Here is a 20,790-nt window from a genome sequence, read left to right on the forward strand (position 1 = left end):
CATCTTTTTCCATCCAGATGTTCAGCCAATGGGAAGCGGCGCTGAGTCCAGCGAAGAAAGGAGGTGGGGAGGAGGAATGCAGCAGGATGCTCATTATTATGGCTGTCAAACCCCAGTGACGACGGGATAAAAAAAAAAAAAAAAACACGTTTGTTTTGACCGAGGTTGACTTGGAGGATTTACACCATGTCCGCCGCAGCCGTCGCGGTGTGGCTCGGAACGGGTAGGTATCGATTTAACCCGACAGTCATTTGTCATTTGTGTTCTGTCGTCGATGCTAGTTAGCTAGCTAGTTAGCCCGCTGCTGTTTTAGCTGCTTCGGTCATTTCTTTTCCAAACGGCTGAGGAGGAGACGTGGAAAAATGGCTACCAGCTGACAGCTGGACCGTTAAAGCAGGGCTCAATGTTTCACAACACTACTAGGACCAAAATAAATGAAATAATGTGCAGGACAATTTTATCAAGTCACCTTGTTTCAGACGAACATCTATTTTTTTTTTTAAATGTACACCAGGTGTTTTACATTAATTTCTAACTGTGCAGCTCCTCTAGTTATACTTAGGTGCCTCTTCATCATCATCATCATCATCATTGAAAAGATAAATGATTTTTTAAATCAAATGAAAATGTGACACCCATATTTATTGTATGGAGTCCTTACACACAGTGTGATATATTTCAAGCGTATTTGCAAACGTTTTAAGCCCTACACAATTATAGGGAAAACTGCTGACTAATATGGTTGTCCAGCAGAAAGTAATTGGAGGGTGAGCCACAAAAGGTAATTGCTAAAGAAGGTGGCAGCTCATTGAGTGCTCTACCCATGCATTTTAATGGAAAGTTAAGTGGAAGGAAAATTTCTGTTGGAAAAAGCTGTACAAACAACCAAAGATGTAATCAAAGTATTGAAAGAACTGCAGACTGCAGCTGGAGTCAGTGCTTCAACAGCCACCACACCACATATTCAGGACATGGCCTAATGGCGCATTCCATTTGTACTCGGAAGTTGGATTTTCCGACTTTCAAGTAGGACATTTCAACTGGAATGCCCCCCAGAGTCGGAACTATGAGTTGGAAAGTCAGTGCACAGGACCATACCCAACTTCTGCATTCAAGATGGCTGCTACTCGCATCAGCGGTAGTAACATTTTCTTACTTTGACTCTTTTCAGCAGTTCTTTACTATTTATGTAACTTTTAGTCAGTCGTACACGTACTAGTTTTCAGCATTTATGATGAGATGTTTCAGCGTTGTTCATATGCGTGAAATACCATGTAGAACAGTGTTATTGTTGTTGTTATTGTTTTAAGACTGCTGTTACAGTTGCCAGCAATACAAACAAAAGCAAGCAGGAAGCTGGAACGCTACTGGAACTCAGAGATTACGTAAACTCTGACTTCCAAGGTTAATGGAACGCAGCATAAGACTCACATTTCTTGTCTTAACGACACACCTGAACAAGAGAAAATCAAAAGCTTATTATCTGGGCTAAGGAGATAAAAGCCTGTACTGTTTCTCAGTCTGGTGCTGGTCCACTGTGTTTTATCGAGGCCAAAAACAGTGCAGCCTCCTACCAGGAAGTTTTAGAGCACATCATGCTTCCTTATAATGACAAGCTTCATAGAGATGCTGATTTCATTTTCCAGCAGGACTTTGCACCTGCCCACACTGCCGAAGGTACCAATACCTGCTTTAATGATTTTTCTTTTTTTTTTTTACTGTGGTTGATTGGATACCAAACTCACTTCGACTTAAACTGCATGAAGAATCTGGGGGGTATTGTCAAGAGGAAGATGAAACACAACTGGCACAAAAACAAACACAAAATAATGAGTTTATTTATTGCATTTTATAAAACATAATGCATCCTTACAATACATCTGTGTGGGGAAATAAGTAGCCTATTTTATGGGCAGCGTTTTGACTCAACCCAGTAGGGGAAGCAGGTGTGTGTCCTTATTAACAGACCTGCATCTTCCTTGCTCACTTGGGTCAGAATGTGTGCTGTGAAATAGGCTAATATCAGTTTACTGTTTGGCTTTTACTCAGTGCTAATTCTTAATGTTAGGAAATACATTTCAACATTTTAACTGCATGATTGGTTGAAGCATGCAGTGTTAAAACGTGTTCAGGAGTCGAAGGTTTCCAACCTGAAGTTGCAAAATTACAATAAAGGCCCTAAAAGACACAGTTTCTAGTGGAGAAGTCAGCAGTTTCCCACCACCAATGACCACAAAATCCAATATGGTTGCCACCAGCATCTGTTCCTGGTTCACATTTGTCCAGTTCATAAAGGTCCAATTTGAATATAATAGTCCACTGGTTCCTGCACAGAGCAGCAAAGTCTCCAAAATCTAAAGCAGAAACTTAAAGTAAAAACTAACATATGGCCTGTCAAGCACAAGGTTTATTAAAAAGAGGATTATGTTTCATGAGAGGCTAAGCCACCGAGTGTAAACATTGGCTCTGTCCATGCTGACACCTCTTAGAATTTATAAAGGCGCAGAAACAATAAAGTTGAACTTCTGTGTGAAAACAGTGCTTAGATGTAAACTGCTGTGATTTAGAAGCTTTTTGCTGCTCTTATGAAATGACTTTTTAATTTGGTCCATTTGATTTACATAAGTATCTAGAAATGTAAATGCAGCGACAGTTAAGCTGTGCACATTCTACAATTTCCATAAACTAACCATTAGTTAAGCAGGAAAAACAATAACCGAAGCCCAAATTTAGGTTTTCTTGTACAACTGCTTTTTCTTTCTGTATTTTACTAGCTGTCATGAGTAGGTGGGAAGGACATTATCCCAAAATGTGCTGAAAAGCCCCTTTGTTTTATGCATGCTTCTATTCATTGATCCAGTAGTTTACATTGTGCATACCCAAGAAGCCACACTCAGGGATTTTCATGAGGGAAATATCCATTCGGAGCAGGCCATGGCTTTGCTGCAAAGAAGAACCTTGTTCAAAGACGGTGAGTGGGGTTGTGCGGTGGTGCATTTCATATTTTTGACCTGCTGTCTCCTCTCTCCCTGTCATAACACAGTGACACAAGTTCAGCTGGCTCCCTTTTAATCGTAGCGTTATTATTTTTACCTGCTTACTTTTTCTTAGACTCAGCCTTTATTATTTTGCTGTAACAGCAGTTGACTAAATTAAAATCTTGCCTAAACCTTGTTCTTGCTGGAAGCACGTTTCATCCTAATTGTGTTTTTCACAATAGTTATACCTTCAACCTTTACTCATTGCTTAAGTGATACAGAACCTTTGATTCATTTTAGAAAAATTCCTTTTTACCTTTTTTAGAGTTCTAGAGGACTGTCCTTGTCGCTTCGTGTCTGCTGTTGTCCTTAGCCCCCTTCTTCTGCTTCTTGCGACAGCAGCTACTTTCACTTCCATGTGTGACTTCAAAACTCATCAGGAGCAGAATGCCAGGGTGACCGTGGTTCAATCCTTGTTTCTGCTTTCTTGCTAAGCAACAAAGAAGCACATGAATTCCTCCTGACCTGGACGAAATGTGCATATGAGGCTCAGTCAGCAGGGAAGAAGGCTCTGCCTCAGCCCTCAGCTAGTTAAAGATCTCAGTTGGCTGAAACCGTTATGGTAGCTCAGTTTCTGCAAGGCATCCTATGAGCTGGTCCAAGGTCAGCTGAGAAATGCATAAATCTGGTTACCCATTTCCACCGCCACCACCTCAAGGTCTGTGAGTGAACTACCACGTTATATTACTGCCATATCTGTCAGTTTCAAAACAATCTGGAGAAATTTATTGAAAGTTTTCAATTATTATTTTGGGAACTGATTTATTTTTTTTTTAGAGCGTGTAGTATATTAAAAGTACTATCAGACTTGTCCTGTCTGTCATTTTTTCCCAGAATGGAAGCCAGCAGAAGCAGATTTCAGTGTAGAGTTTAGCATTAACCTTTAATTGGTGATGTATTATACACCTGGATGGAGCACTGAGATTCATCATCTCGAGAAAGATTGGCAGAGTCACCCAGCCACAAATAAGCAGATTGAGGCCTATAAGCGGATCCCTTGTGAAGCTAAGTCACTTATCTTTATTTATGCTGCCTTACAATGGTGGAGGTGAGACACAAGCCAAAGGAGACTATACGCTAGACCCGTTACCATGGGTTTAGTAGGGGTGTGTTCTCTCATAAATCATTGATGTACAATGAAAGATTTATGCTTGCTGGGATCCTTGGTTACTCTGTAATCCTATTCAGAGATCACCTGGGCTTGCTAAATGTTTACGCATATCCCATCTCTTTACCTGTCCGATATGTTTACACCACATCCGTTAGCCCTAGCAGAGTATAGAAAAAGGGGTCCTTTGCTTGCTGGAGAGTTGCTAAAGCCTAAAGGGTCAGATAATAGAATTGGAGTGCAGACTGGATCCTTAGGAACTGGTCAGATGAAATTAAACGCTTTATTTTTGGTCTTCAACTAACCCAGATCCTGATGTTGTAAGTGCAGTAGCTGCAGCCAGATGAGCTATTGTGTGGATTAGTCATGCTCAGGTGATTGCATCGAAAGATGTTTTGGACAGAACCTCAGGTTGCAGCGACACCAGATTTAGTGGCTGCTAAATGCTATTGATTGTATCAAGCTGTGACTGGGTCCTTTGGGGCACCAGACATATGGCTGGGTCAGCGTCTTTGTTGCTGGCAGCAATTAGGCGGTTTTGAATTGTAAATGTGGAATTATAATGAGCAAACCCTTTTTTTTTTTTTTTTTTGGACTAAAGAGTATTTTCATGCTGACTTAGTTTTTCTTAATACACACAGGATAAAATGTACAGCACCCTTTAACATTAATGGGATGCTTGGTAAAGATGTGTGTAAAAAGTCATTTTTGAAGGCTTTTTTTATTGATTTCTTTTAGATGAAAAAAAAAAAGTCAAACTTTAATTTGAGTACATTTATTAATTGAGGAATTGTGTTGACGAACAATTGTTTTTACAAATTAGCAGTGCCAGAATTACTGTAAATAATTCTGTAACAATTCCTTCAAAAAAACATAACTTTATTTTGGCAATTTATACATTACTCATTAAAGTTGATCAACTAGTCAAGGCAATTTTGCTTGGAAGGCAATTCAGGAAATAAAAACAAGTCTGTTCTCCCATCACAAACCTCAACATGTTGAGTTTGATAAACTCTGCTGGGACTTAAACATGTATGTTGGTCAGATGAAACTAAGATTGAGCTTTAAAAAAGATATCGTGTAAGCTGAAGAAACGAGAGAAGAAAAGGGCCTTTTTTTTTTTAGTGTGAGATAATGTTGTTGCAAGAAAAGATGGATTTGAGTGAAGATTTTAACTCATCCTTACCAAGGGTGCCGGTACTTGTCCAGTTTAACATAAACGTTACTCTGTTTACTTGGTTCTCTGTGGAAATGTCATCCAATTCAAGAAGAACCCTCTCAGAGGTAGAACAAGGCATTTTTTCATTATGCAGATGATATCGACGTAGCAGGTTGCGGGTTGAATCTGCAAAGTGCTTTTTACAAAAGCTTAAAAACTGAAATATGCAGCATTTCACCAATGGGAATGAACACTGTCTTTCTAGCTGTATTCCAACTGCGTAATGTATCTTGAATTTGTTGGTCTGCAGGCTTGGAGCAGCTCAAATCTACTTTCTCTCCCTCCCTTTCCGTTCATAGCACATATCTCCTGTGCCCCAGCTCCTTCCTCTCCTCTTCCTCATCTTACCTCTACACTCAGTCTCCCTTGGTGACTAAAATTGAGTTCCCACTTCCAGTGGTTAAAAAAAAAAGCGAGATTATAAAAATCATGTGCAGGAAGGTGCCTGGTTGAAAGTTGAGCCAAAAAAAGAGACTACTAAGCTGAAAGAAAATAATTGGCATACTCAGAAATTCTTTAGATGTAATCCTTTCTTCAGTGTGCTTACTAATAAAGACTAAATGTTGTTTTAAATGCTGTGGACCTAATCTGAAAGCTTCAAAAGAACCCAGAACACTCTAGAGGACTTCCTAGTACTGCTTTTCAGTAGTTTTCTTCACTTACTTCTGTTTTTCTATGTATAGCCAGGCATGCATATAGGGAAGTACAAATGTACTAGGCTGGTGTTAAATGACAAAGAACATAAGCTGTTCAGCTTTAAGGAACTAAGCTCCATGTTCTTTTTAAATGTGTGTTTCAGTCGTCACCATCTTGTCAAGATCCCACGCAGACCGTAATGTTTACCCATCAGCTGGAGTGCTGTTTGTCCATGTTCTGGAGCGAGAGCATTTCAAAGGAGAGTTTCCTCCTTATCCCAAATCAGGTACAACACAAACACATTCATGGTCTGTCCAATCTAGAGATGCACCAAAATTATCAGCCAGAGGTAGGCAATTTTCAGCTTTATCGGCCCTGACCGGGGACCAGACGGTTGGGAACGCAGTAATCAGACAGCACATGGGCATGAGAGAAAAGGATGGAAGGCATGCTGCAACAAACCCACGGTCAGGAATCAAACCCCAGGCTGTGTCGAGGGCTAATATCCACGTGTATAGGGAGCCCTCTCTAATGCCTTCTCCACTCGCCAGGCCAAATATCTGACTTTTTTCCGATCAGTGAAAAAACACTAAATACTACAAGATTGCACTGACAACACTCTTTGATGTAGATGCTGTTACTACGTGAGGAAGACTCAAGGTTAGTAACTTTATCTGTGGCGTGTTTAAAGTTATGTCCAAGGGAAAATGAAATGTGACATGTTGACATTTGTGTGGATCGTTCAGGCTACAAGAAAAGCAAAAGACTTGCTGTACATAACAGAAAGGCTAAAAGTAACATAGCAATGTTGCTCTGTTTCATTATTTGGACCGTTAACCTTTATTTGTCATGAAAAATGCTGGATTAATGTCTTTTTGTAAATCTCACAGTTAAAGTAAGAGTCTACATTTTTTAGAGCATACACACAAGAATTATGTTTTTTGTAATGCTAGCTGGGATTATTGCTAATATAAGATACGAAATACAAGAATGTTTGCCATTGCTTTAATATATTAGCAAAACCTTGTTTTATAGTGACACCTCACCCAGACACAGATGTTTCTAATGACCGCTCACGACATATAGGCTGAAAAAAAAAATTTCAGTGCTGTTCTAATGCCTTTTCAATTCAGTTTATTTATATAGCGCCAATTCATAACACATGTCGTCTCAAGGCACTTCACAAAAGTCACTTACATACATTCCAATTAATCGTAACCATTGAACAGTGCAGTCAGATTCAGTTATTTATTCAAATTGGATAAAAAGTTTTTCTATCTAAGGAAACCCAGCAGATTGCATCCAGTCAGTGACTTGCAGCATTCACTCCTCCCGGTAGAGGGTGACACGGGAGTGGATTTTCTCTCCTGTCCCATCCCGCTCCCACAGAAAAATGTCTTGTCCCATCCCAATCCCAGGCCAGCATAATGAAAAAAATCCTGTCCCGTCCCACTCCTGGTAAATTGACTCCCACTCCCGTCCCGCTCCCATTCAGAACGACTCCCACTCCTGTGCCACTCCCATTTTTGTTTTCTTCATTTAGTCTTTTGGCAATTTCTTTCTTTGAAGGACCAGTTAGGTCCCTGTTTTTAGCTGTAGTAAAGGCCAGTTAAAGTAAAAAGAATAATAATGAAGAAATAATAAAATATTAAACAAGGAAACAGACCATGCCTATCTTAGTTGAATAAACAAAATGTACATAGTTGTATTTTACTTATTTATTAAGTGACTGTTTCCTTTGAACAATGACATTACTTTTATGTTTCAAGTTGCTAAAACGAAAGAAAAATGCACCTAGCAAGAGAAATGTACTTGTTGAACAAAAGGCCAAAAAGGCATTACCTTCACAATTTAGAAACTGTACCTCAATGGTTCACAGCCCTGGTCCTCAGGGACCCTTCCCTGCAAGTTTTAAATGTGTGTCTGCTCCAGAACACTTGATTTAAATTCTGACATGACCTCCTATACAGGCATCAAGAATGGAGGGTCAAACTGGACAAAATTAATACAATAAAATCATCATTAAATAAATGAATGTTGTGAATGTCCCATAAGTGAAGTAAATGTAACATGAAAGAAATGTAACATTAAATGTGCCATTAAATTAAAGGTACCATTTATTTATTTAATACATCATTAGAAACAATAAATGTACCATTATATCATGAAATGGACTATTATGCAATTAAATGTGCCACTGAATAATTAAGTATAATTTTAAAGACAACATGACGTAATTAGTGGTACACTTAATATTTAATGATGTATTAAATAAATTGTACATTTAATGGTACATTCAATTTTTTTTCTATTTCACAACATATTTATTTAATATCTTCCCTTGATGAAGCCTTTCTACGAGGTCCGCGAGGGGACAAGGGGAATTTTTTCTTTTTTGCGTTCTCACGCGTTATTTCGCAATACTTTGTGGGATAGTTTCCAAACCAGATAACTGCAAAATTGAAACAAACACTACACCCGTTTTGAGATTTATTGAGTTTTATTTTGAAATCAGCATTAAATAAAATTATCTTCAATCAGACTAAAAGACAGTTTTTATCCACAAGCTGTCAAACAAACTACTGAACAATAAAACTGCACGAAACCACATCTGTGACACTTTGTTTGCTTATTACTGCTGCATGATGTGTACTTTTTTTTGCACGCCATTAGTGTTTTTGTTTTTATCGTGATTTAAACGGTTCTTCTTATCCTAAGCATTTAATTAATTGTTTACTGCGTGTTAACCTGCATATGACAAATAAACCATATCAATCACATATCAGTGTTTGTTTTATGAGCAGTTTGTCATCTGTGCTGTTGCTCCAAAATGCCGAACGCAAAAGTATTGCGTGGAGACGCAAAAGTAATAAATTTCCCCATGTCCCCTCACGGGCTTCCGTACCTTACCTCTTAAATCTTTAGAGCACATGCAGCAATTTTGTTGGTCAGATGAGACTTGACACATGATGGTACTTTTGGTTTGATGAATGAAGAGAAGCAGGACTGATTTAATCTAGAATCTGTTTTACAAGTGTCCCTCAATCACTGGTGAACTTGATTACAACTAAACACGTTTTACAAGCAGCAGACTGCGTGTTAACGACGCTACATTCAACTCTCCTGAAGTTCTGTAATATTTGTGACTTTCCTGTCAGCTCTATGAGTTTAATAGATAAGTCCTTATTTCTGACTTTACGTTACAAATCCAATTTTACCACGTCCAGTTCTCCACCTGCGTTTGTTCCATCCATTCTGAACGCAGGTGGAAAACATCGATCAGAAGCACTGTTGGCTTGTGGGTTGTGTAGTTCGTTTGACTCACATTATAGTATAGGCTTCTTGGAAAAAGACTACACAATGGCGGCGTCGATCCAAGTTTTTTTTTCTTAAAGTTTGTAACAAAGTATCAGTTTACATTTCCAAGGACAATTGATCCTAGTTTATTTTGCCTCCTATTGGTTAGCTCCCGCTCCCGTCTGCTCCCGTTCATTTTTTATCTTGTACCGTCCCAATCACGGGATCTTTACTGATGCTGTCTCCCGTCCCGCGGGTTTCCCGTGGGAATCCCGTGACCCGTGGGACTCCCGAAAAAATGTCAGCCTCTACCTCCCGGATGAGCATGTAGAGTCAGTGGACAGTCACTGGTGTTGACTTTGCAGCAATCCCTCATACTGAGCATGCATGTAGCGACAGTGGAGAGGAAAAATACCCTTTTAACAGGAAGAAACCTCCAGCAGAACCAGGCTCAGTGTGAGCGGCCATCTGCCACGACCGACTGGGGGTTTGAGAGAACAGAGCAGAGACACAAAGAGAACAAAGAAGCACTGATCCAGGAGTCCTTTCTATGGGAAGGAAAAGTAAATGTTAATGGATGTAGCTCCTTTAGTCGTTTCATCTAGAAAGAAAGAACAGATAAACTCTGAGCCAGTTTTCAAGGTTAGAGTCTGAAAGAGAGCACATATAATTAGTTACAGTTAAGATCAGTTAATTGCTATATCTAGGAGAGAGAAAGGGTTAAACACTAAAAGACAGGGCTATGTGGATCATCGGTAGAGGGTGAGCATTAAGTTGTTGCCAGCAGAAGCTCGGACGATGCCCCTCTCCAGAAAGGTGTCACAGGTAGACACAGAGTCAGGCCAGGTGTAGCTTCTAGGAAGAGAATAGAGAGAACAAGGTTAAAAAGCTGAAATAACAGCAAATAATGCAAAATTGGAGAGTAGTGTGAGAATGTAGCGAAGAGAGTGAAAGTGGTCGTTATGTCCTCCAGCAGCCTAAGCCTATAGCAGCATAACTACAGAGATAGTTTCAGCTTATTTATTCATATGCGCTTATTTACAATAATGTCGTCTCAAGGCACCCCACAAAGGGTCCGGAACGGCGCGGGGCCGCTGGGAAGGCCAGACCAAACCACCGAGTGCCAGAACCTGGCAACCCCAGAACGGGCCACGTGTAGGGGCACTAAGTAAAATAATGAACTGATAAAGTTTGCCCATCTAGAGCCCACTGATGGCCATTGTTATACTAAAAACCACAAGAATTGGGATACCTCTCTCTGTCTGACTATAACCATTGGAAAAGAGAAGGGGTGTTACAGGTAGCAGAAATGGAGGGTGTGTTGCACCTCAACCATAACTGAGCCGGTTTAAACCTGACTCCCCCTTACTCCATCCAACAGGGAGGGAAGAAGATGGAGGTAAAAAATAAGGAAGATAGCCTAAGCCACTCTAACTATAAGCTTTATCAAAAAGGAAAGTTTTAAGCCTAGCCTTAAAAGTAGACAGGGTGTCTGCCTCACAGAGTAAAACTGGCTGATTCCACAGGAGAGGAACCTGATAACTAAAGGATCTGCCTCCCATTCTACTTCTAGAGACTCTAGGAACCACCAGTAAACCTGCAGTCTGAGAACGAAGTGCTCTGTTAGGAACATATGGAACAATCAGATCTCTGATGTATGATGGAGCTAGAACATTAAGGCCTTTATATGTGAGGAGGAGAATTTTAAATTCTATTCTGGATTTAACAGGGAGCCAATGAAGGGAAGCTAAAATAGGAGAAATATGATCTCTCTTTTTAATTTTCATCAGACCTCTTGCTGCAGCATTTTGAATCAGCTGAAGGCTTTTAACTGCATTTTGTGGACATCCTCATAGTAAAAAATTACAATAGTCCTGCCTTGAAGTAACAAATGCACGGACTAGTTTTTCAGCGTCACTCCTGGATAGGATATTTCAATTTTGGCAATGTTCCGGAGATGAAAGAAGGAAATCCTAGAAACCTGTTTAATATGGGATTTAAATGACATGTCCTGGTCAAAAATAACACCAAGGTTTTTTACTTTATTATCAGAGGTCAATTTAATGCCATCCAGGTTAAGTGATTGACTAAGCAGTTTCTTTTTTAAAGACTCCGGTCCAAAGACGACAACTTCTGTCTTGTCTGAATTTAGAAGCAAAACATTTTAAGTCATCCAAGTTTTTATATTTTCAAGACATGCTTGTAGTCTATCTAACTGGTTGGGCTCATCAGGATTTATGGATAAGTAAAGCTGAGTGTCATCAGCATAATTGTGAAAATGTATCCTATGCTGCCTGATAATTTGACCTATTGGAAGCATATATATAGTAAAGAGAATAGGCCCAAGTACTGAACCCTGTGGTACTCCACAATTAACCCTGGAGTTTAAAGATGATTTATCATTTACATGAACAAACTGGAATCTGTCAGACAGATAAGATTGAAACCAGCCTAGCGCTGTTCTCCTGATCCCTACAGGATATTTCAGCCTTTTTAAGAGAATATTATGATCGATGTATCAAATGCAGCACTGAGATCTAACAGAACAAGTACAGACACAAGTCCATTATCTGAGGCCATAAAAATATCATTAGTGACTTTCAGCAGAACTGTTTCAGTGCTATGATGAGCTCTGAAGCCTGACTGAAACTCTTCAAACAGGTCATTGCTGTATAAATGCTCACACATTTGATTAGCAACTATTTTCTCAAGAATTTTAGATAAGAATGGAAGATTGGATATAGGTCTGTAATTTTTCAAGTCATCTCGATCAAGCGAAGGTTTCTTGAGTAAAGGTTTAATTACAGCTACTTTTTTATATTAAAGTTCTTGAAGAGATCAAAGTTTTGCAAAAACTGGCGATTAAAAATTTGGTGCATCTCTAATTTCATCACCTGATTAAAACTAAAATGTGTGGAGTAAGGGCAGTGCATTCTATTTTACTAGAGAAACGGTACTCTGCTGGCATCAGCCACACATCTGCTATTCAGCTAATAGGTCTAAAGGCTCGTTCTGGAATTGGCTCTGACCCATAGCAAATCCCAGCAGTAGCCATTGTTAAACAGGCCTCTCCCCAGGTGATGCCAGCAATGATCCGATCACCTTCAACACCAATCTGAAGGGCTACCCCGACAGACCAGGCTGGTTGCGCTACATCCAGAGGACTCCTCATGGTGATGGCGTGCTCTATGGTTCTCCCACTGCAGAATATGTTGGCAAGCCCACTGTGATAGAGGTGAGCAAAACTCACTCATTTTTACAGGAAGGAAGGAAAAGGTGGAAGAGTGTGGAAGAAGAACAATATTGTTAACAGAATGCAACATGAAGTCCAGTTTGCAGTTTGTCACAATCCATGTAGGGGACACAGCAAACCTATGGAAAGACACTCTGGTCAGATAAGACCAAACTGAACTTTATTCTACATAGAAAATGCAGTACATGGTGAAAAACTAACACTGAATATTGCCCTGAACACGTCATGCCCAGGTTGAAGTATGGTGGTAGCAGCATCATGCTGTTGGGATGCTTTTCTTCAACAGGGACAGGAAAACTAGACAGAGTTGATGGCACAATGGACTATAATACAGGGCAACACTGGAAGAATACCTGTTAAACGCTGCTGAAGGTCTGAAGCTGGGGTGGAGGTTCTCCTTCCTGTAGGATAACAACCCTAAACATACAGCCAGAGCTACAATGGAATTGTTTAGACCAAAGCATATTCATAAGCTAGAAAATCCAGACCTAAGTACAATAGAGAACCCACAACATGACTTGAAAATCGATGTTCAGAGACCCTTCCTGTCCCATCTGAGCTTCAGCTATTTAGCATAAAAGAATGGGCAAAATGTTCAAGGCTGTTAGAGACAAGTCCAGCTTGCAGCTTTAATTGACATGGCTCAGGGTGACTGAATTTAAAAGCATGGTGAAATTTTCAGATTTTTGAAAAATTTAAAACCAAGAATGATTTTCTTCCCAACTCACAATAATGCACAATTTTGTGTTGATCCATCGTATAACTCCAAAGGTTCTGGTTGCAACATGGCAAAAAAAACAAAAACGATGATTATTTTTGCATGGCATGGTAAATAGAATAGAATATCATAAAGCTTGCCATAAGGATAATATTTTCTGAAGCCTCACAGAGCAGCTCCATATTATGCCCGTAGTTTTCAGGCATGAATTCTTGTATGTATTTTCGGATCTCTCAGTGGCCCCATAAGCTGCTGGCAAAATGTCTTTCCCTATAGGCTTTTAGCATGTTGAGCATGGCTCATGTGCCTCTATAAGGTGCCCCAGATGGGTACAGAGCCTTACATCCTGCATCGAGCTCAGCTCTGTCCTGGGAGCTGCAGCCGTACAAGTTATACTGATCTGGGCTTAAACTTTCACCACTCTGTGTTGCAGATTACCGCCTATAACAGACGCACATTTGAGACGGCACGGCACAACTTGGTCATTAACATCATGGCAACAGAAGGTAAGAGGCGCCAGAATGAACAATTAGAGCCAATAGAGATCAGACTTAGGAGCTTCGCTGATTACCTGTACATTTGGTATTGTCAAATGGGAAGAGAAAGGACGCCTTTGATTACTTTCGCCACCCACAGATGATTAATCTCTGTCAACAGAATGAAAATGTCATTTTTAAAGTTCACTGATTGCTTTTGATTAAAATGCCTCCATATCAATTTATTATATAATGATACTCATCAGCTGATGGATTTTCCTGGAATTAACAAAAACACAAGAAAAAGCAAGGATCTACAGGTCCTTCTCAAAATATTAGAATATTGTAATAAAGTTCATTATTTTCCATAATGTCATGATGAAAATTTAACATTCATATATTTTAGATTCATTGCACACTAACTGAAATATTTCAGGTCTTTTATTGTCTTAATACGGATGATTTTGGCATACAGCTCATGAAAACCCAAAATTCCTATCTCACAAAATTAGCATATTTCATCCGACCAATAAAAGAAAAGTGTTTTTAATACAAAAAACATCAACCTTCAAATAATCATGTACAGTTATGCACTCAATACTTGGTCGGGAATCCTTTGGCAGAAATGACTGCTTCAATGCGGCGTGGCATGGAGGCAATCAGCTTGTGGCACTGCTGAGGTCTTATGGAGGCCCAGGATGCTTCGATAGCGGCCTTTAGCTCATCCAGAGTGTTGGGTCTTGAGTCTCTCAACGTTCTCTTCACAATATCCCACAGATTCTCTATGGGGTTCAGGTCAGGAGAGTTGGCAGGCCAATTGAGCACAGTGATACCATGGTCAGTAAACCATTTACCAGTGGTTTTGGCACTGTGAGCAGGTGCCAGGTCATGCTGAAAAATGAAATCTTCATCTCCATAAAGCTTTTCAGCAGATGGAAGCATGAAGTGCTCCAAAATCTCCTGATAGCTAGCTGCATTGACCCTGCCCTTGATAAAACACAGTGGACCAACACCAGCAGCTGACACGGCACCCCAGACCATCACTGACTGTGGGTACTTGACACTGGACTTCTGGCATTTTGGCATTTCCTTCTCCCCAGTCTTCCTCCAGACTCTGGCACCTTGATTTCCGAATGACATGCAGAATTTGCTTTCATCCGAAAAAAGTACTTTGGACCACTGAGCAACAGTCCATTGCTGCTTCTCTGTAGCCCAGGTCAGGCGCTTCTGCCGCTGTTTCTGGTTCAAAAGTGGCTTGACCTGGGGAATGCGGCACCTGTAGCCCATTTCCTGCACACGCCTGTGCACGGTGGCTCTGGATGTTTCTACTCCAGACTCAGTCCACTGCTTCCGCAGGTCCCCCAAGGTCTGGAATCGGCCCTTCTCCACAATCTTCCTCAGGGTCCGGTCACCTCTTCTCGTTGTGCAGCGTTTTCTGCCACACTTTTTCCTTCCCACAGACTTCCCACTGAGGTGCCTTGATACAGCACTCTGAGAACAGCCTATTCATTCAGAAATTTCTTTCTGTGTCTTACCCTCTTGCTTGAGGGTGTCAATAGTGGCCGTCTGGACAGCAGTCAGGTCGGCAGTCTTACCCATGATTGGGGTTTTGAGTGATGAACCAGGCTGGGAGTTTTAAAGGCCTCAGGAATCTTTTGCAGGTGTTTAGAGTTAACTCGTTGATTCAGATGATTAGGTTCATAGCTCGTTTAGAGACCCTTTTAATGATATGCTAATTTTGTGAGATAAGAATTTTGGGTTTTCATGAGCTGTATGCCAAAATCATCCGTATTAAGACAATAAAAGACCTGAAATATTTCAGTTAGTGTGCAATGAATGTAAAATATATGAATGTTAAATTTTCATCATTACATTATGGAAAATAATTAACTGTATCACAATATGCTAATATTTTGAGAAAGACCTGTACATTTCCAGAACTTCTGCAACCTCCACCTCCTGCTTAGGATTAGATGACACGAGCAGCTCTGGAAAATAAACTAAATGGACTTTGTGACAGGATGTGAACAGTCATTGGTCCCAAGCTAAAACATGCTTATTTTTTAAATTTCTCTACTTAAGAAACAAGGTTTTTTATATATTTTGTCTTTTACAACATTTTGGCTAAATTGCTCATTTTCTGCACTTTCTAACTGTGGTGTTTTATTTAGTGGATAAAAAAAAAACTTGTGGGTCTCATATGAAATGAACTTCTTTTAAAAATCCTGTTCTGTTTTATCTGACAGTTCAATTGGATATTTCTGAATTTCTGAAACTAATTAGATATATTTTCTTATTATTTTTTATAAGTTAAACTTTCAAATGAACTGTTGTCTTACATCTTTGTAGTGATCATTTTATTATTGGTGAATACTGGTTATTTGCAGGAATACTTTTGTGACTGTGTTGAGGGGATGGTTTTCAGTCCAAAAAAGGCTGCAAAAATGTTGGAATTTGCTTCTTACTGCGCAGCTGATGACACAAAGGAATTAGCTGATATTAGGTTTCAAGCGAAGCCACCTGGCGCCAGGAGTTTAAAACCTAAAAACGCAGAACACACTCACACACACACATATCATCATCCCTCAGGGTAAATCTGCATCATCTACAGATATAGTGGAGTCATAACAATCCCTGGACGGAACGAATGTGTCGTTCTTGTCCCCTCAGATTTACAGGCAGCCTTTCTATTAGCTCACCTTTTTCCAACCAATCAGCCGTTTACATTGACCCCACCTTCGATTGTCCCCTCTCTGTGTTTTTGCCTAGAGTTCCCACTGCCTTACCAGGCTGAGTTTTATATCAAAAACATGAACGTGGAGGAGATGCTGGCTAGCGAGGTGCTGGGAGACTTTCTGGGCGCGGTGAAGAACGTGTGGCAGCCTGAGCGGCTCAATGCGATCAACATTACCTCAGCGCTGGACCGTGGGGGTCGTGTCCCCCTGCCTATCAACAACCTCAAAGAAGGGTGAGGAGCTGGACTTGGATTGCACAATTAATTTTAAAATGTTCTTTTAAAGAAACTATCCCCAAGCAACATCTCATCCTGTCTAAACCAACAAATTACCAGTATTTTCAGCCCACTCACCCCCTCTTTGACATTTTATTTAATTGGGGCTTTGAGGCTCCTCAGTTTCCTATGAATCAGATAAAAACACCTCACCATCTGCACTGACAAGACACTCAGCTTGTTACGTTTGAAGTGAAGCCCACATGACCTGCTACGAGCTGCGCGTCAAAGATTGATGCTAATATTTCAGAAAATGAAAGCATATAGGAGAAATCTCAGATGAACAGATATGCTCTAGTACAAGCTTCTCTATAAACATATAAAACAATTCTCCTCTCTCCTCTTCAGTGTGTATGTGATGGTTGGTGCTGACGTTCCCTTCTCGTCATGCCTGCGGGAGGTGGAGAACCCACATAACCAGCTGCGCTGCAGTCAGGAGATGGAGCCTGTCATCAGCTGTGACAAGAAATTCAGAGCTCAGTTTGACATCGACTGGTGTAAGATCTCCCTGGTGAGAATCTGCCATGACTCAAAAATCCAGCCTTATAAAGATCAAAACAATAACAGTTCTGGCATCTGCCACACTTATTTGCATCCCAGGTAAGGATGTGTTAAAAGCTTTAACCATAGCCTTATATAGCAGGAACACAGTCTCACTCTAACACAACTATTGCCCCACCTGCTGTTGATAGTGTGAAACACATCTTTTTGCCATCTTTTTTTTTGGGAGGGGGGGGGGGGGTGATCTTTGCACTTGAAATGTAAAAAATGTTTCCTAAGATTTATTAGGATATTTTCCTCCCCACTGAATAAATGTGCTCAAATAAAAGGTTTATTTTTTTATCTTCAATGTTGAGAAAATAGTTTAATTAACTGAAACAAGTTATTAGGGCTGCTGTTCATCATATCAGTCACACTGTAGCATCTGCACACTGAAAATTAACGCTAAGTTTCTGCTCTAGGTTGATATCAACAAGTTGGTCCCCGTGTACGTTGCCCGCCCCGATCCAGGTACCGGAATACTCCCTGAATTTGGGGAGTACAATCCTCCGTCAGAGTTTCTGAAGAGCCGGGACTACTTTTCCGACTTCCTCGTGACGCTGGCTGTTCCCTCTGCTGTGGCAGTTGTCCTCTTCTTCATCCTCGGCTACACTATGTGCTGCAGACGGGAAGGGGTGTAAGTGTGCATGGTCTAGCATTTCTTTCTGCCCTAATATTGTTCACAAGACTCCCATTGACATTCATGAAAAGTAGTGATTGGGTTACTGAAAAATCTTAGAATCAAATGAAATAGCAGTGAAGGGTCGAGTTAGGAGCAGGGTAAAGAGATAAAAAACTGCAGCTTGTCATCACCATCTGGTGTTATCCATTTATATTGAGTTCTTCATCAATTTACGTCTTTTTTTTTGTTTGTTGCTTCTCAAACCATTAAAGGTCATTTATTTACACTGTTTCATCATTTTCAGGCTGGGAGAGAAGGGCCCCCTTTTGTTCACTCAACGTTCCGCTCCATTTGCACCTCCGCTCTGACTTAGTTCACCACTTCATACACTTATGTTGAGATGTTGCTTCAACTATTAATATTAGAATTTAATTCATCCATTTTGTTTTGTTTCTAGGGAAAAAAGAAACATGCAAACACCAGAGTAAGTCTCTTGCCTCTCATGTGTTTGTTTTCCTTTTCTTTCAGCTGTTTCCATTCCCTCTTTTTAGTTGCAGTTTGGTCATTTTTGTTGTCACTGATGGCTGTTCATTTTCATTCATAAGTTCATCCATTCACTTAATGGGCTGCTAAATTTTAATGACTAGCTGTAGGGAGTTACGCATAATAAAACACTTTAAAGATGAATAAAAGTAGTCCTCTGCATCCTCTATATCACTGTAGGAGTTACATTTGTTTTGTGCATGAACAAACTAAGTGCAGAGCTCCTCGCAGGATGAGAAAACTTTCACCTTGACAGAACAACATGCTGCAACAAATACTCACCGCTTCTCTGTTCTCTAGCATCCAGCTGGTTCATCACAGCGCCATCCAGAAGTCTACCAAGGAGCTACGGGGCATGTCCAAGAACCGCGAGATCTCCTGGCCTCTCTCCACCCTGCCCGTCTTCAACCCAGTCAGCGGAGAGGTGGTGCCACCCATACACCCCGACAACTACGAGACCACCAGCATGCCTCTCATGCAGACACAGGCGTAAGTGAAGGGATGTGGTTGGAGTAGATATGAATGGATAACATTGAATATTAGCCCTTTGCCATGCTTGTATTTATTCAGGAAACATGACACTCATTAGTCATACAGATCTATAGGAGTCACTATGGAAAGTTCAGTACCTTGTGTAATCACCAGGTATTTAGCCCCATCCATCTTCTATCAACTCTGACCAGCTTCTCTGTTCCACTGGAAAAACTCTCCCCACAGCATGACTGTGCCATCACCATGTTCACCCATTGGGTTAATGTTTGCCGGGCCTTTTACGTGGATGGCCACATCTTTGTAAATATGCAGCTGTGCCATACTATGTTAGATTGTCAGAAAATGGATTGAGCTGTGGGCTGCACGGTAGTGGAGTTGGTAGCACTGTTGCCTTGCAGCAAGAAGGTCCTGGGTTCAACTCCCAGCCTGGGGAATTCCATTGCATTTTTGGATGCTCTGCCTCTGCATGGGCGGAGATGGGCACCCCCACCCCGGACTGAGGTGTCCACTGTGAAATGTTTTGTAGCTAGGGATGCCATTTTATAACCTAGCCCTGCTTTATCCCAGACCTGTCTGCTGTTGGTTCTTGAATGGTCATTAACAAACCTCTGAGAACAGCTGGATTTATACAAATAAAGTACACACAGGTGACTTCTGATGGTAGTTGGTGGGCTCAATACGAATGCACTGCACACTTTTCAGTATTTGTGAAAAAAAAGTTCAAAACCATGTATCCTTTTTTTTTCTTCACTTCATATTTCTGCACGACTTTGTTTCACATACAATTCCAACCAAATACCTTTAATTTTGTGGTTGTAATGATACAAAATGTGAAAAAGCTGAATGACAATAATGTTGCGCTATATGTTTTCAAAACATAAGAATTTATCCCATAATTTTTTCTAATGGGTTCATAAAGGCATTTACAGAAAAAGCATGTTTACTTTAAAACGATTGTGTTTTTGTTTATTTCAGGAATCTGCAGAATCAGATCACAATACCACAGCAGAGGCCATCAGGTTAGTTCTCTCACAAAATGAAGATGTTGCCGTGTGATGAAGCAGACAGACGTCAAACAAAAAATAACAGCAAACCATGCACGGCAGTTTCCTCTTACAGCTGCATGTTTGTCGTGTTTTTGCTTCCGTGCTGATTTCTTATCCCTAACCGTAGCATGTCTGAACACTTTAACCTTGATTGAAAATGTCACAAAGCGACAACACTCTACAAGAAACCTTTAATGTCTTGCAAACAACTAATGTCCTAAAATGAGGTTTTTACCAAACATCTCTGGCAAAAGCCTTCTGTAACATTTCATATAAACATTGTTAAAAAGGTGAGATATGAAATGTTAGAGGTGTGAGCTTAACTTTGCTTTAAAGAAAACAAAAGCCACTTCATTTCACCCCTTTTTGCTTTACAGAATTTAAACAATCACGTTTTATCTGCTTCCTAGAAAAGAAGCCCAAGTGTCCCCATTATGATTCTTGGTGTGTGAGCGCCCTCTTGTGAGCATGACAGTCAGCTGCATGAAGCACTAACCAACTGCTCTCTCTGTTCACTGCTAACAAAGGAGATAATTATGTCATGTCAACATTTCGAAGACTGGAGGTAGGTTGATGTTGAGATGATTTATGTGTCATTTTAATATGTTTCTGGCATTGTATGAAATGTTTTTCACCTAGGCATGGGCAGGTATGAGATTTTCATGATATAACCTTATATTACCGTGAATATTTAAAACTAAATGTACTACATTTAGTAGATGTAGTAGTGCTTATTGTGCAGAAGTGGGCCATTCTGCTCTTTATAGTCCAATCAGACATTAGCTGTTTTAA

The 20,790-nt window shown here is 40.3% G+C and overlaps 2 protein-coding genes across 13 annotated transcripts in view; one reads left to right on the forward strand and one right to left on the reverse strand.

Moving 5' to 3' along the window:
* ppp1r9a (protein phosphatase 1, regulatory subunit 9A) overlaps positions 1 to 3,444 on the reverse strand; it is a 63,489-nt gene extending 60,045 nt beyond the window's left edge. The window contains exons 1-2 of one of the 2 annotated variants that reach the window (XM_047383526.1): positions 3,295 to 3,444; positions 1,746 to 1,804 (exon numbers count right to left, since the gene is read on the reverse strand). The gene's annotated coding sequence lies outside the window, so the exon portion shown is untranslated. The remainder of the gene's footprint in view (positions 1 to 1,745; positions 1,805 to 3,294) is intronic. The other variant, XM_047383527.1, reaches the window with a different exon arrangement.
* The window catches only part of sgce (sarcoglycan, epsilon), a 21,710-nt gene continuing 920 nt past the window's right edge, over positions 1 to 20,790 (forward strand). Inside the window, exons 1-12 of one of the 11 annotated variants that reach the window (XM_047383543.1) lie at positions 1 to 223; positions 2,861 to 2,971; positions 6,165 to 6,287; positions 12,364 to 12,533; positions 13,703 to 13,775; positions 16,515 to 16,713; positions 17,104 to 17,266; positions 17,718 to 17,932; positions 18,375 to 18,401; positions 18,761 to 18,949; positions 19,928 to 19,971; positions 20,409 to 20,522. In XM_047383543.1, the coding sequence (XP_047239499.1) occupies positions 187 to 223; positions 2,861 to 2,971; positions 6,165 to 6,287; positions 12,364 to 12,533; positions 13,703 to 13,775; positions 16,515 to 16,713; positions 17,104 to 17,266; positions 17,718 to 17,932; positions 18,375 to 18,401; positions 18,761 to 18,949; positions 19,928 to 19,971; positions 20,409 to 20,464 (1,407 nt within the window). In that variant the 5' untranslated portion in view covers positions 1 to 186 and the 3' untranslated portion in view covers positions 20,465 to 20,522. The other 10 variants (XM_047383539.1, XM_047383540.1, XM_047383541.1 and 7 more) reach the window with 10 other exon arrangements.

This window comes from Girardinichthys multiradiatus, chromosome 13 (assembly GCF_021462225.1).
Source record: "Girardinichthys multiradiatus isolate DD_20200921_A chromosome 13, DD_fGirMul_XY1, whole genome shotgun sequence".
NCBI classification, from domain to species: Eukaryota; Metazoa; Chordata; class Actinopteri; order Cyprinodontiformes; family Goodeidae; genus Girardinichthys; species Girardinichthys multiradiatus.